The sequence below is a fragment of the Engraulis encrasicolus genome, chromosome 7, assembly GCF_034702125.1.
Source record: "Engraulis encrasicolus isolate BLACKSEA-1 chromosome 7, IST_EnEncr_1.0, whole genome shotgun sequence".
Lineage (NCBI taxonomy): Eukaryota > Metazoa > Chordata > Actinopteri > Clupeiformes > Engraulidae > Engraulis > Engraulis encrasicolus.
In genome coordinates this window covers 9,393,553-9,408,192 of record NC_085863.1, presented here as the reverse complement: position 1 = coordinate 9,408,192, position 14,640 = coordinate 9,393,553, and the positions used below count along the sequence as shown (strand labels likewise).

At 42.4% G+C, this 14,640-nt stretch overlaps 1 protein-coding gene and 1 non-coding gene across 2 annotated transcripts; one reads left to right on the top strand and one right to left on the bottom strand.

Annotated features, from left to right (window-relative positions):
• Nucleotides 1–3,542: 3,542 nt before the first annotated feature.
• slc46a3 (solute carrier family 46 member 3) lies at nucleotides 3,543–13,090 on the bottom strand. The gene is made up of 7 exons (XM_063204212.1): nucleotides 12,887–13,090; nucleotides 10,260–10,373; nucleotides 9,218–9,387; nucleotides 5,991–6,745; nucleotides 5,431–5,514; nucleotides 4,476–4,632; nucleotides 3,543–3,639 (listed from the first exon to the last, which is right to left on the bottom strand). The coding sequence occupies exons 1-7, from the start codon at nucleotides 13,088–13,090 to the stop codon at nucleotides 3,543–3,545; spliced, it is 1,581 nt and encodes a 526-aa protein (XP_063060282.1).
• An 823-nt stretch (nucleotides 13,091–13,913) lies between these two features.
• Nucleotides 13,914–13,986, top strand: trnak-cuu (transfer RNA lysine (anticodon CUU)). Its single transcript has one exon. It is a non-coding gene; the product is annotated as a tRNA-Lys (tRNA).
• Nucleotides 13,987–14,640: the final 654 nt, after the last annotated feature.

The window sequence follows — 14,640 nt, the reverse complement described above, 5'->3', positions numbered from 1 at the left end:
GACTGAGGAAGAGAATGATGATGACGGCGATGAGGAGGAGGAGAAGGAGAACTATATTGATGAAGATGATGATGATGATGATGATGCCCAGAGCCATGGAATTCAGAGTTGTGACAACCGGGGTACAGGAAGCCGGTTAGTGACATGATTCATGTAGTTCGAATAATTCAAGGCAGCGGCTTTCTTTTCACGAAGAGACTAATACAGAACCACCACATAACAAGCAAAGATTACTGCACTCTCTGTGTTCAACGCTCACTTCCTGGAACTATTTTGGAACTATGTCAATGGGGATCTGTGTGTGAAAGGCTCCGTGAGCCGCCATTATTGTGTGAAAATGTAACACAGAAGTCAATGGGATTAGCCTAACTCTTACTTCCATGGCTCTGGGCATGATGATGATGATGATAATGATGATGATGATGTGGAGGCAGGGCAGGGGGCAGGTCATCGGGGCACAGGATGTATTGTGGACCAAAAGCTGTCAGACCTCTGTAGACAAATGCCTAGGGCTGCACAATTAATCGAAAGTAATCGAAAATCGTGATAAAATTGTGAAATTGAAGTCGTGATTTCAATCGTGATTTAATCGTGGCAATAGTGACCTACCTTTGAGAGCGTCCTTGAAGCCAGAACATACTGACAGGCTGGTGTTTCTGGCCAGAAATCTGTCCACCTAAGTTTCATGCTATTGCCTTTACATAATTATTACATTTCATTTAATGTTGCTCATCCCGTATATAATTCATTCTTGGTTATATTTCATCTTGTCATAATTTTCAAAAAAAATCTGCAAAAAATCCATAATCGTGATTAATAATCGTGATTACAATTTTGACCAAAATAATCGTGATTATGATTTTTTCCATAATCGTGCAGCCCTACAAATGCCCACTTCACATCATGTCCCGTGAAAGTAAAGCTGCTTCACATCTGGTGGGAGTGTGTAGAGTTATGTTATGAGAGTTGCATAGTATAGTGTACATGCTTGTGTGTGTGTGTGTGTGTGTGTGTGTGTGTGTGTGTGTGTGTGTGTGTGTGTGTGTGTGTGTGTGTGTGTGTGTGTGTGTGTGTGTGTGTGTGTGTGTGTGTGTGTGTGTGTGTGTGTGTGTGTGTGCGTGCGTGCATGCATGCTGAGAGGTAGGGAGTCCTTAGAAAGCCCTAAAATGAATATGAGTGTGTCGATGAGTGTTGAGGAAGAAACGTCGGCTACATGATGTGGATTATGATTTGTGGCTCATTTTTTACTTGGTGCGCCTCTTTTTTTAGCAATAGATTGGCAAGCAGGACTCTACATTAACATTTTCATTACTAGCCAAAATGGGCACTCACTAATGGGTCAAAGTGGCTAGTAACTTGGTCTTTTCTACCAGACAAACTGAAATTTAAGCAGCATTTGGCCAGTTGGTTGTGGAGTTTAGAAATGTAGAGCCCTGCGCAAGGTATCGTTTGTGCGTTGTGGTGTGGAGCTGGTGTGGCGTATATTGGACAGTGTTCGTAGGGAAGGGGAGGATGTATGCAGACATGAAGAGTTTGAGTTTGGAGATGAAAGCAGTGTTCACAAAGTCTGCTATCTGAGCCGCGGACCATGTCAAATTCATACTGTTAACTGTCAGTTTTCACCCATTGGCAAATCGGCATCAACCAGTGTCAGTGGAGATGGCAGGGAGGAGACGAGATGGTGTGCAGCAAGATGAAATGTTTACACATTCTGTTTGTGTGTGTGTGTGTGTGTGTGTGTGTGTGTGTGTGTGTGTGTGTGTGTGTGTGTGTGTGTGTGTGTGTGTGTGTGTGTGTGTGTGTGTGTGTGTGTGTGTGTGTGTGTGTGAGAGAGAGAGTGACTTTGTATGTTTGTCTTAGGAAACCATGTACACAATAGTTTTAGTGAATACTGTATACAAAATAATGAAAAAATAATATTGTAAGGCAACAGAAAAAAAACATGTCATGCTTTTTTCTACACAAGAACTATTGAGCTAAAGCCCTTTTGCAAGTCCGTATAGATAGGCCTGTATTATACGCGGTGCCGTTAATCACAAACGTTCACAAACGTCCCTGCAGTCCTGATGTTATGATCCACGATCTGTTTGGAGCATATGATAATCCAGGGCTCATGGTGATCATTCGTTTGCTACAGTTTATGAGCGAGTGAATGACGTTTCTTACAGACTACATGCGGGTTTGTCGTGTTTTTTTTTTTTACACTCCAATCCATCTGTGCGTGTTGATGAAATGCTAACATTTTATACACTCTTTACACGAAACCTCAGTGACGATGCTGTTACATCATACACAGATGATGAAAGATATATTGTATGAAATTCATTCATATGAATTGACACTTGCCGAACAGTAACATCGTTCCTGTTTAAACTGTTAGGCATGCCACAGTGCGGTGGACATGATCTCTTTCAACTGACACTGAAATTTCTTTTCCTTTTTTTTGAAGATCATGATGGGTTTTTCCATTTTTGGTGGAAAACTTAGAACATACAAGGGCATCGTTTGATGGCAATTTGCTGTGATTTTCTGCATCGAACGAATTAATTGTAATGTTTTTTTTTTGCCTTTTTTAAATCAGGGGTTCTGTTTTTGATTTCTTATTTAACCAACGGTTAGATATATATTCTGTTAATTTGGGTTTTACTTGATGCTGTCGGGGGCATGTGGCTATGGTGACTTGGTGGTCAAGACGGGCATAGCAGACAGACGAAAGGCAGTCCTAGTTTGAAAGGGGGAGACCCACGTGTCCTTTGCGTGATTCCAGTTTTCATGTAATGTACCGTAATGCTTCACAACACTGAAATAGTAAATACTAGTAAATTAGTACTTGTAGTACTATAGCATACTTAACTGTAACTGTTTCCCACCTCCCAAAATGCCTATCTCACTTACATCAGAGCAATGCAACTCTGCCAATATTTTGTGTGCATTTTTCCAAGGACAAATGTATACTACGAAGACTACTACTACTACTACTGTGCACAGGAGGTGCCCCCACTCACTTCCGTAGTCAAGTGTAGTTGAGACCTGTATTCGGCACCAGGCTTGTACGAAATTCCGAATTGAATGAATTTGAATTCAAAGCAATGCCATAATACGAACACTAGGTGGTGTCATTACCTTGAATTTCTTTGAATTTAAGCTACACCACCCATTGAGAGTACATAGAACACCACCACCTAGTGTTCATATTATTATGGCATTATTTTGAATTCAAATTCATTCAATTCGGAATTTCGTACAAGACTGTTAGGCACCAAGATGGCCACATGTGATCCTGCCCACAAGAATGCCCGTTGTGTAGAGACTATGTATGTACTGTAGCAATACTGTCTAAAAACAAATTAAAGTATTTCAGAAACAAGTGAATGACTAGTGAGTGATTCAGATACATGTTGGTGTCTTTGAAGATTCTTCATATTTTACATTTATATTTTACATTTTCATATACTCATGTATATACAGCACACTCCATGTCTGAAAGTACAGTTGCTTAGCTTCCAGTTCAGTAGTCCGTTGTCCACTCTCCAGTGAGGGCATCATAGCCTCATCTCCTGATCTGGGAGAGAGGGGCTCTCCGGAGGGATTAGCTGACTCGTGTCCTCAAGGATGTCCCTTTGCAGCCGCTGTATAGCACTGCACACACACACCGACACACACACACACACACACACACACACACACACACACACACACAGGGATTCAGAGAGTCGCATACACCATGATACTGTATCACTGCATGCGTTGTGAGTAACTTGGTGATTCACTGGCCACTCTGTGTCACTAGACTACTTTCTACTATCCACATGTATGTTATCAGGTTATTATTTACAAGCTAAGATGTAATCTTAATCTAAAACGATGAAATACTAAGAAGATGTAGAATCGAAGATTATTATGTACTGAAGCAAGAAGATCTGTGCTTCCTAAATACAGTAGATTAATAAATGAAAACAAAGCAAATCAATACAAATTCAGAAACCAGAAACTAAGCTTTGTTCTCGAACTTGAGTACAAGCAATCGATGCAGAAGGATGCATCTAAGCCATTTTGTTTCTTTTGTGTAAATTTCACCAAATTTTTCCCCCAGTTTTTTTTTTTTACAACCTGAAAGCTATGTAGAGCTCAGTTGTTAAAATTCAGAAAGTATTTTCCTTGGGTTTAAGAGGGCCATACTGCAGGGCTGATAGTATTCAGGTTCCATGCCTGATTTCAGGCTTGACAGTTTGCAAAAATAAAAACATTGATAATAATTAGCCATTAGGTTATTCTTATCTCAGAAAGCGTTACAGGTTCAGGGTTTTCTTCTACTATCAGGCTTGAATAATGGTCATACACAGGCTATTAAATGTTTGAATAATGTGTCAAAATAGGCCTGCGTTACGTCACTATGCAGTATCTTGTCGTCGTCGTTAGAGCAGGGAAAAAAGTTCAGGCTCAGGATTTTTTTCACTATCACCCCTGATACTGACCAGATGAAGGTGATGGGCAGAAGGGTAATGGCCGCCGCCAGCAGGAAGCTGAATCCTGGGAACCAGGCAACGGTTGCAGCGTAGGTGCTGCTGAACATGGGGAAGGCCAGGCCAGCACTCACCATCTCCAGGAAGGCCACACAGGCAAACATGGCACCTTGGAGAGCATGGAGCAGGAGGAACAGGAGGGGGTTGTAAGAGGAAACTACATAGCCTAACTAAATAGATCATGGGGAATATTAGTTGGGGTCAAAAGAATGGACCAAAAAAATGAAAGATCAAAAAGACAATGCATTGTGAACCTGTTTAGTACTGGTGAAAGGTGAAGTGGGTCATTTATTTAGCTTTAGTTAGGATTTGGAAGTTTAAACTTTTCATAAATAAATAAGTGGATCCTCTAAATCCACGACTTTGAATGACCAATCACAGTCACACAGGCTTTCTACAGCCAATACCAGTGTGTGACTTCACCAATGGGCTTTTTGTAAGAATGGTCTTATGACATTCTAATGAAAACACACTCCTGAACCTTGTGGACAGTCTTCCTTGAGGAGTTGAGGTTGCAATATCTAAGGTCCGATATCATACTGAACCCTTTGGGTTAGGAATGGGATGGCAGTCAAGTTCATACAGTATGTGAGTCAAGGTAGGTGAGGTGAGTGAATATATTTGAAGAGTTCAGATGCAAAACCCCCTACGTGCCTTTTCAGAAAATAATCTTAATTCATTTTTATTTAATACAAAGCTATCAAAATTGCATATTTTTAAAATGTTATTCATGTAATATAACTATTTATATGTATTATCAAGTACATGAATGTAAACCAAACCAACAACTGGGTTCTCAATATATAGAAGTGCAGGTCTTCAGAAATGGAGTTAGGGAGTTTTGCATCTGAACTCTTCGCTTGGTAATGTAGTGAATGGCTTATACTGCAGTATCTTTGTGTCTCACCTTGCTCAGAGCTCAGGACCATCTTGGACATCATAGAGCGCATGATTGGAGACGGCATAATGGAGAACAGCATAGGGATCCTCACTAGAATGCACAAGACGCATTATGGTATTTAGTAGGTACATGAGCGTAGGGGTGAACGAGCACACACACACACACAAACACACACACACACACAAACACACACACACACACAAACACACAATAGTCTCATCCAGGTACATGAGCAGCATGGTGAACACAGCAAGCATAAGTCACTTCATTTTTATAGCACATTTAACACTCGACACAGTTGACAAAGTGATTCATAACATAGTAAGTAATAAAATGTATATAACATAACACAGAGCGGAATAGAAATAGATAACACATCCACTCATAAAATCCTACTGGTATAACGAAAAAAGACAGTATTTGTGCAGTACTCAATAATGCAATAAAAAAGTTAGTTGTTCATTGAGGGACAAATATATGACAGGAATTAACATAGTACTTATTCAGAGCAGGATGGTGAACAGACACAAAATCACACCCAAAAACACACCCCAGACTAATCTTACCCAGGTACATCAGCAGTGTAGTGCGCGCGAAGGCGGCCATGACAAACCCGGCAGCGAGCGAGACAAAGCCCAACGTCGCCACCTGCAGGTCGGCCAGGGCCAGTCGCCGCGACAACAGCCAGACACCCGCAAAGCTGGCCGGGTACGCGGCGGAGGAGAGCGCCGAGCCGTACCCCACGGCCACCTCGTCCCAGCACAGCGGTGCGTTGAGCTCGTACAGGACAAACAGGGACATGCCTCCCAGCACGACCACGTTGTACAGCGCGAAGGAGGCCAAGGTGAGGACCAGCGCCGCCCTGTGGCAGCCTTGAGTAGTGCCGCTGGAGAAGACGGACACCACCGCCCGCAGACTAGACGCTGCCTTCATCAACAATGTCCGGCAGCACCATAAGTCAGGGCCAGGGGGTGTCACGGGGTCAGGAGCAGGGGGAGGGGGAGGGGGAGGTGATAGTGGTTGGCCTGGCGTTGGTTCGGGCGGTAGCCGGGCCTGAGGTGCCGCTCCTGGTGACGGAGCTGGTTTGGATAGGCCTACGGTCTCCTTCAGGGCAAACAGCACATAGAGGAGCGCCAGGACGTGCAGCGTCGCCACGGTGAGGAACGGCCAGGTGAAGCCGGCGCGCTGGATGTAGAAGCCGGAGCAGAGCGCGGCCACGCCAGACTGCAACCCCAGCAGCATCTCCAGCAGGGCCATGCGCGTGGTCTTGCGGCCCGAGCCCCAGCCCGAACCCGAGCCCGGCTCCACCTCCTCACCACACCTTCACATTAGAGATCACATGGTGGTTACACTTAGGGCTGGTCGATATGGAAAAAAACTATATCACGATATGGATTACTTTATATCATGATAACCATATATATCACGATATAGCACAATTACGTACATTTTCAGTTATTCTCTTTGTTTTTTCATGTTGCCAAACAATCTTTCTTTAAAATTTATCTTTTTATTGTTATTTTACAGTTACATGAACTTATAGTGTGTATTGTGACGACATGAAATATATTTAAATGATATTCAATTGTATAAAATTGATAAAATTACTATCAAGATATAAACGATACAGGAGAAAGGTCACGATATACACTTTTATATCACGATAACGATATATATCGTCATATTGCCCTGCCCTAGTTACACTTCACTTGACGCCGGCGTCACATGCATGACATGACAGTGTCATAACAGTGTCAAAACAGTGTCATGCCAACAGGGTCGCTGACAGTGTCATGACTAGGGCTGGGTATCGCAGCCATGTTCCTGTATCGAATCGATTAATCACAATTCGAATTCATTCCGAATCGACTCAATCCGTTCCCTCTTTGGTGCCAGGATTTCCCCCAAAAGATGCTGTTCCCTATTTTTATATAAAAATGTCAAAGGGCTGTGGCTTGACAGTGTTACAGTTTTTCTCGATTGCCTACACACAATTTTCGGAATCGGTCCTCGAATTCTCAAAACTCTACACACAAATCTCCAAACCTCACACACAACGGGCCAAACTCTTCACTACCTCTGAAAAATGCACGTCTCTCAAAACAATGTACTCTCTTCTAAAAACCTCATTTTGTCGTCAAATGACACACACAGACAGTCACTACAATACACATTTGCAGACCCATTAAAACACTGTTGGGCACAGGGTAAAACTAATTTCTCCCAGTAACTTGGGCTTTTTTTCTGGATTGCATGGATACTGTGACATAAGTTGGAAAAACTTCATTCCCACAATACACAAACAGAAACAGAAAGATTTGTATTTATTTTTCACAAAAACAACACAAAGAAAAACCCCATTGCCTATTTGGCAATACAAAAAACCTATTACATTACTGTATAGCCTATTGCTATGAAAAAAAAAAAACACACACACTCACATCTACTCTGCCTTCTATTGTGGTCTGGCCACAGGACCTCATCCACATCACATGCAATAGTTTCCCTGGCCAGTGGAAATACCGTCTTGCATGGCGCATCCACCCGGAGAAGGCATCAACAGCAATATCGCCACATGCCTCCTCCATTGAGTACACAGATGTGTGGCAAAAAAATATATTTTACATATTTTTCTGACATTTAAAAAAAATCACTAATTTATTGTAAAATATTGGGTAACCACATGAAAGTGATCTTTTGTATAACAGATTTTGGAGTTCAAAAATGGAAAAAAAATGTGTTTTCACACTGCATCCACTCATGTTTTCATCAATATCACATGCAATGTGTGTCCTTATGGGGTGATGATTTCAGATTGTAAACCGGTATGAAGAGAGTTTGCCCATGTGATGAGGAAGTGAACATAGTATGGCAGTTGATTGTAGTGTTGTGAATGACAGTGTGTTCCATGAGAAACCCAGTGTTTTCTTTATGAAAATTGAGTGTAATCCAGAGAATTGTGTGTAATGGTGTGAAAAGAGTGTGTTTTAAAACTGGAATTTGAGTGTTAAGTAGGAATTGTGTTTAGTGTTCAGTGACATTGGTTAGGGGAGTTGGGAAATGGGTGAGATGTTCCGAGAATTGTGTGTGAAGTACCAGAACTTGTGTGGAGGCAATCGAGAAAAACTGTAACAGATTGCTAATTTGTAATAAGTAGGTAGGCCTCATTGACTAATACCTAGTGGGTATTTTCCATAGACCTAAATTAAACAAAAAGAACAAAAAGAAAAGGAACCAAATCAAATCGATTCTGTGCCCTGTGAATCGATTATGTGAATTTCGATTCGATTCCATCGATAATCGATTAACTTGATTATTTTACCCAGGCCTAGTCATAACAGTGTCATATCAGGGTCATGACACCAGGGCCGCTGACAGCTTTCGCTGGGCGCTGGACAAAAGAAATCTGAAAGGGCCCCCAATGTAATGGGGACCCAATTCTGGGGCCCCTATCTGCCTGAGACAACATACCCCTTACCCCCTCCCAGTCAGTGGGCCTGATGTCAAAAACAATTTTATTTTTTATTTTTTTCTGGTCATGAAAAATGTACATTGTTTATTTGTATATTGAGATGTAAAATACAAATAAGCCTGGGGTCCGTATCTCGAAAGCGTCTTTGCTAACGACGGTAGCAACATCCTTCGTAAGAGCGACTCAACTCTCTCTCGACAGCGACGCTCACCACTGAATCCAAGGGAATGGTAAGACGGTCTTAAGACGGTCTTAAGACGGTTAGCAACGACAAGAATCGAGAAACGGACCCCTGCCTTGCAACTTGCCCAATTGTCTCACCTGTCAGCCACATAGGCGAAACAGGCCCCGAGGAGGGGGGCTGGGCCCCCCAGCAGTCCCCTCAGGAAGGCGGCCGGTAGGACGTAGCGCAGCTCCAGAGAAAAGTGGCTGACGAGCGCATAGACCAACATGAACGACGTGTCACCCAGGAGAGGGGGGAAGAGCGCCACCTCAAGATAAGAGAAGTCAGACCATACACGCAGACATTAAAAAAGACAAGACAAAAAAAAAGATGCAGTCACATGGATGTTGGTTGGTTGTCTGGTAATGTTGATTTGGTGCAGTTTAGCAAGGCTTTTCCAGTGGGGATTAATGACTTGTTGTGGGTTAGTGGGACATGCCTGATGGAACTTACCCTAAGTATTAGGTGCCCCTTTGGTAATATATTACAAATGGGTCTCAGATTATAGTTATAAGTTATAAAAAGTATAAAGCGTTTACACGCACTTTGCACAAGCATTTTATTTGCATGTGCGAGAAATATTATTGTATTTAGGCCTATAAAAATATTGTAGGCCTATGTAGAAACTTTTGGTGATGTGGTATACTGCCTTGGAGATGCCTTGGAGATGCCTTTTCTGATTACTGTACCGCTGTACAGCATAGATGGGGTTGAGAGGAGCCAGTTACCTACTGTATACATACAGCCGCTAATTCTCCAATATACCGAATGTATCAAAAATGTGCTTAAATGTTAACACCTACTTAGCAATGATTTGCAGTCCGTATACATTTACTGGTGAGGCCTGTGAGTGCGTTACAATATGGAACCTTGCCTCCTCCACTTGTGCTTGTGGCCTCGTACCAAGAAGTAATATGTCATGATGGCATCACTGACAACAGCATTATATTTCAATATCTTGCAAAAGCTCAATTGTAAAGTCTTCTTCTCATTTGCAATTGGGATGGTGAATGAAAAACAGTCTCTCAAAAGTTGTTGTGGCTCGTTTTCTCCACAGAGGAGGGACCAGGAGGCGGGGCGAAGCCACAAGCACAAGTGGAGGAGGTAAGGTTGCATATTGTAACGCACTCTGTATGTTACCTTGCGGCCGTGGGAGTCGCTGCAGGAGAGGAGCAGCAGGGAGGAGAGCAGGCTGGGGAGGAGGAAGCAGAGCTCACTGTGGAGCAGAAACAGGGAAGTCGCCCTCTGTACTGCCTGGAGTGGAGATGGGGAGAGAGAGAGAGAGAGAGAGAGAGAGAGACAGAGAGAGAGAGAGAGAGAGAGAGAGAGAGAGAGAGAGAGAGAGAGAGAGAGAGAGAGAGAGAGAGAGAGAGAGAGAGAGAGAGAGAGAGAGAGAAAGAAAGATGTTGGCAACGACAGGGCTTTAAATTAACTCAAAAGCTCAAAAGTCCTATGGTGTGATGGTAAAAGTCATATGGTGTGACACTTTGGAGAGTCACACCAAAGGACTAGAGAAATAGCTTTTAAAAAACGGGTTATACATGTTTTGTTGATTAGATAACTATTGTGTATGCAAATAACTTATTCCTTTATTGGCCATTTGAATTTATACTTTGATGCATTGTTGATGAATATTGCCTGTTGTTTTAGAGACTGTCAAAGGACATGAAATGTCATTGATGGTGCTTTGAAACCATAAAATAGAACGGTAACAGTGAAGGAAAGATGAGTGAGAGAGTATAGAGAAATATAGATGTGGTTTGAAGGAGGGCAGGTGTGACGGATGCCAGCCAGCAGAATTCAGCGTAGATAGAATGTCAGTAAATCTCCCTCCCAGCCGAAGCCTCATACCATCGATAGCGCTGAGCTGTCAGTCTGGTCCTTTAGCTCAGTGGTCTATCATGCTGTGCCTCCCATGCCCATACAGGAGTGTTGAGTGGTAGGTGGCGAGTTCGAACCCCAAGTGGCAAACAGAGGTGGAACGTAACTGAGTATTTTTACTTCGTTACTGTACTCAAGTATTTTTTTTCTGGAATTTGTACTTACTTGAGTAGAAATAAAAATGCAGACTTTTACTTTTACTCAATTACATTTTTTGACAATTACTTGTACTTTCTACTCCTTACATTTCTAGAAGAAGAGTTTGTTACTAGTTACATTTATCCCAAGTTTTCCTGTTTCGTGGATATTTGTGTAGCCTCAGCGGCGGGCAGGGAGGCGGGACCAAGCCCCTCTTCCAAACTGACACCCAGACAGAAAAGATACTTTAAAAAACATTAACAGGACTCCATAGTCATGTTCAAATAGAACTGAAAACCATTGCAGAAACATTTCCTATTGGATCAAGTAGGCAGATATGGAGAAAGACACCCATTGCGAGTAGGCCTACTTGTACTTTTGTACACAAAAAGTACATTTAAAAGTTATTACTTAGGACTTTTACTTTACTTGAGTAATTTTTTCGCAGGGTACTTCTACTTTTACTTAAGTACATAACTTTAGTACTTCTCACCTCTGGTGGCAAACTAGTGCAGGATCACCTTTCAGGGTGAAACTAAAGACCTGCTCATGCATTGTTTCTACAACAATGCATAGGAGCTTCCAGTTTCCTTTTGAGGGCAGAATCCTAGTTAACAACAGGCCTCATTCCAGAGATGGTATTACCAACAATCAGACTATAGTTGCCTTGAGCCCCATCAAATTTGTGCAGTGTAGGGGGCCCCCAACAGTCAGCCCCGCCCCCACCATGGTAAATGCCAACGGAAGCCATTCAAAAGGGCCCCATGCCTATATTCTGCATACAAAGACTGATTGCTTGATTTCTTAACTTATCTTTTACGGGGTTAGTAACTTTGTGTGATTTAACTACCACCCCTGCATGGCTATGGGGATTTCAGTAGGCCTACAAGCGCTAATGATAAGCTGGACGATCAAATCCACTAGACCAGGGGTTCCCAACCTTTTTCAACTTGGGGCCCACTCGAAATTGTCAAAAATTTTCCTGGGCCCAACTCTGACCCAATTAAGAATAAAACTCAAATAAATCAACAGTAGCACACACCAAAATATGATTATTATTTTTAGAAAATGATTTCAAGGCCCACTTGGAATACCTTCAGGGCCCACCAGTGGGCCCCGGCCCATAGGTTGGGAACCACTGCACTACACTCTATTTATTGTTGGCAAGGATAGATTACGGCCTCCCGGGCCCAGGCCCAGGGGTCTAAGAGCCATTGGGGCTCAAAGCCCAAGCCTCCACGCTACCAAAAAAAACCCGTTTGAGGGGGGGCTTTGTTGTTGTCTGGCTCAGTGGCTAGGGGTGGTACGGTTCACAAAATTCACGGTTCGGTTCATATCACGGTGTCAAGGTCACGGTTTTCGGTTCTCTACGGTTCTTTTTTTTAGTTCACGATAAATGATGCACTGGGAATATTAAACAATATTTATATAACTGCAGTTATAAAGTGATGTATAGGCTTATTGTATAGGCTCATAATGTGAAAATGGTTTGATTTTAATTGTGTCATCCTGTGATTGGTCTTATACGCAAATGTTTTAATCAGAGAGACTGGATAAGATACTCCTAGAATGTCTGTTTTACATATTTTTCTGGGCAGTACATGAATTGCGGTTTGCGACGGATGGCATGGTTCGGTTCGGTATGTGTGTGAATTGTACGGTTTCGGTTTTCGGTGCGGTTTGTGCCATCCCTATCAGGGGCCCATGGACTCCCTGCATGGGTCCCTGCTTGGCGGTTCTCATCTTACCCCGTGCAGGCCGTGCAGGTTGCTGTGGTTACTGCCCTGAGTGATGTCACAGTGGGAGACGTTGAGCTCCTTGGGGAAGGCGTGGCCTGTAATCTCCTCCCACTTGCGGCGGTACACATACTGCTGCACCAGCAGCGGCGTCATGAACATGGCCAAGGCGTACACGCCCACCACAGGCTCGATCAGGAAGATGCCACGGCCCATACTGAGAATTATGGGTGGGGAAAAATCAGCATTAAACACAAAAATATTTTCCTATGTATTGTATATATCTATTTGAAATATATACATATACCGGTATATAACAAACATTTGATTTTAAAAAAATCAATAATCACTGTATGAACTGGAACATGTGGAAGATGTGAATTCCATCCGAAGGAGGAATGTATGTCCCTCCCTACACTGTGACATGGCTGAAGTGAAAGTGAGTAAGACATTTCTGCAAGGACTGTAATCAATATTCTCTAACACACAGGTGTCAAACATAAGGCCCGGGGGTGCATAGCACTAGCCTGATTATCATCGACTTTCAAATCTCTTCAAGACTTTTTCTGACCAAGAGCATAACAATTAACATTTCCCAAACAGCATTTTCAAATTGCCTCCCTTGGTTTGCTAATGATTGTTTACTTCCCAACAAGTGGGAGGAGTTCCCGTATTTGCGGGAACTCAGAAAGTACTTGTATTGACTCTTGACCTGACTGGTAGCAATGCTGAAGCTGTTGCGTCACTAGGAGGGTGTATAATGCTGGCCAAAAACACATTTGAAAATACCAGTAGGCCTTCGTAAGGTCTGCTATTCAAGTAGAAAACATACAACTACACTATGCAATTTGAGAGAAATGTCCTATGATGAGACACCCAAAATAGTCATGTAGAGATCTAGTATATCTACAGTGCACATATCTGTATTTTTGTTTGCATGTTTATTTTGTTTGTTTATTGTTTGTTTACGGGTGGGGGGTGGTAGCATCGGTAAGACATGAATACTACTTTCATCCCTGGATAAAATAATCAGCTAAGTGCCCGGCTAGCTCAGTCGGTAGAGCATGAGACTCTTAATCTCAGGGTCGTGGGTTCGTGCCCCACGTTGGGCGTGAGCTTTTGGGGGCAGCCATGGCCTAGTGGTTAAAGAATTGGTCTTTCAATCTAGGGATTGCAGGTTCAAATCCCCCCTGACCTCTCCCTACATCTCCATCCATGGCTGAAGTGCCCTTGAGCAAGGCACCTAACCCCACATTGCTCCAGGGACTGTAACCAATACCCTGAAAAATAATAGTTGTAAGTCGCTTTGAATACATGAAAGCGTCAGCTAAGTGCAATGTAATGTAAAAGTGGAATGACACAGTAATGTGAAAAAAAGATGTTTCAATGCCAACTAGGGATGTAAACGATTAATCGATTAATTATCGTTCAATGCATTAATCGATTCAAAAACATTAATCGCAATTAATCGACAATTCAACTGACAAGAGACCCAGGTGAAATGGGCATGTGAAGAGTGTGTGTGTGAAGAGGGGTGTGAATAGTGGGAATATTTAAATCACCTTTGGATTAAAGAATTGAAATAGAATTAATTTAAATGTGTTTTTTAATCTCAATTTTTAATTAAAATTTTTAGAATGTGTAGGTTTTTTTTCGAGAAACATTGAGATTTCGAGGGGAAAACGCTGCTTATCAATTAATCTTAAGTCGATCGATAAGGCTATCAACTAATGATTAATGAATTAATCGATAAATTGCATCTCTAA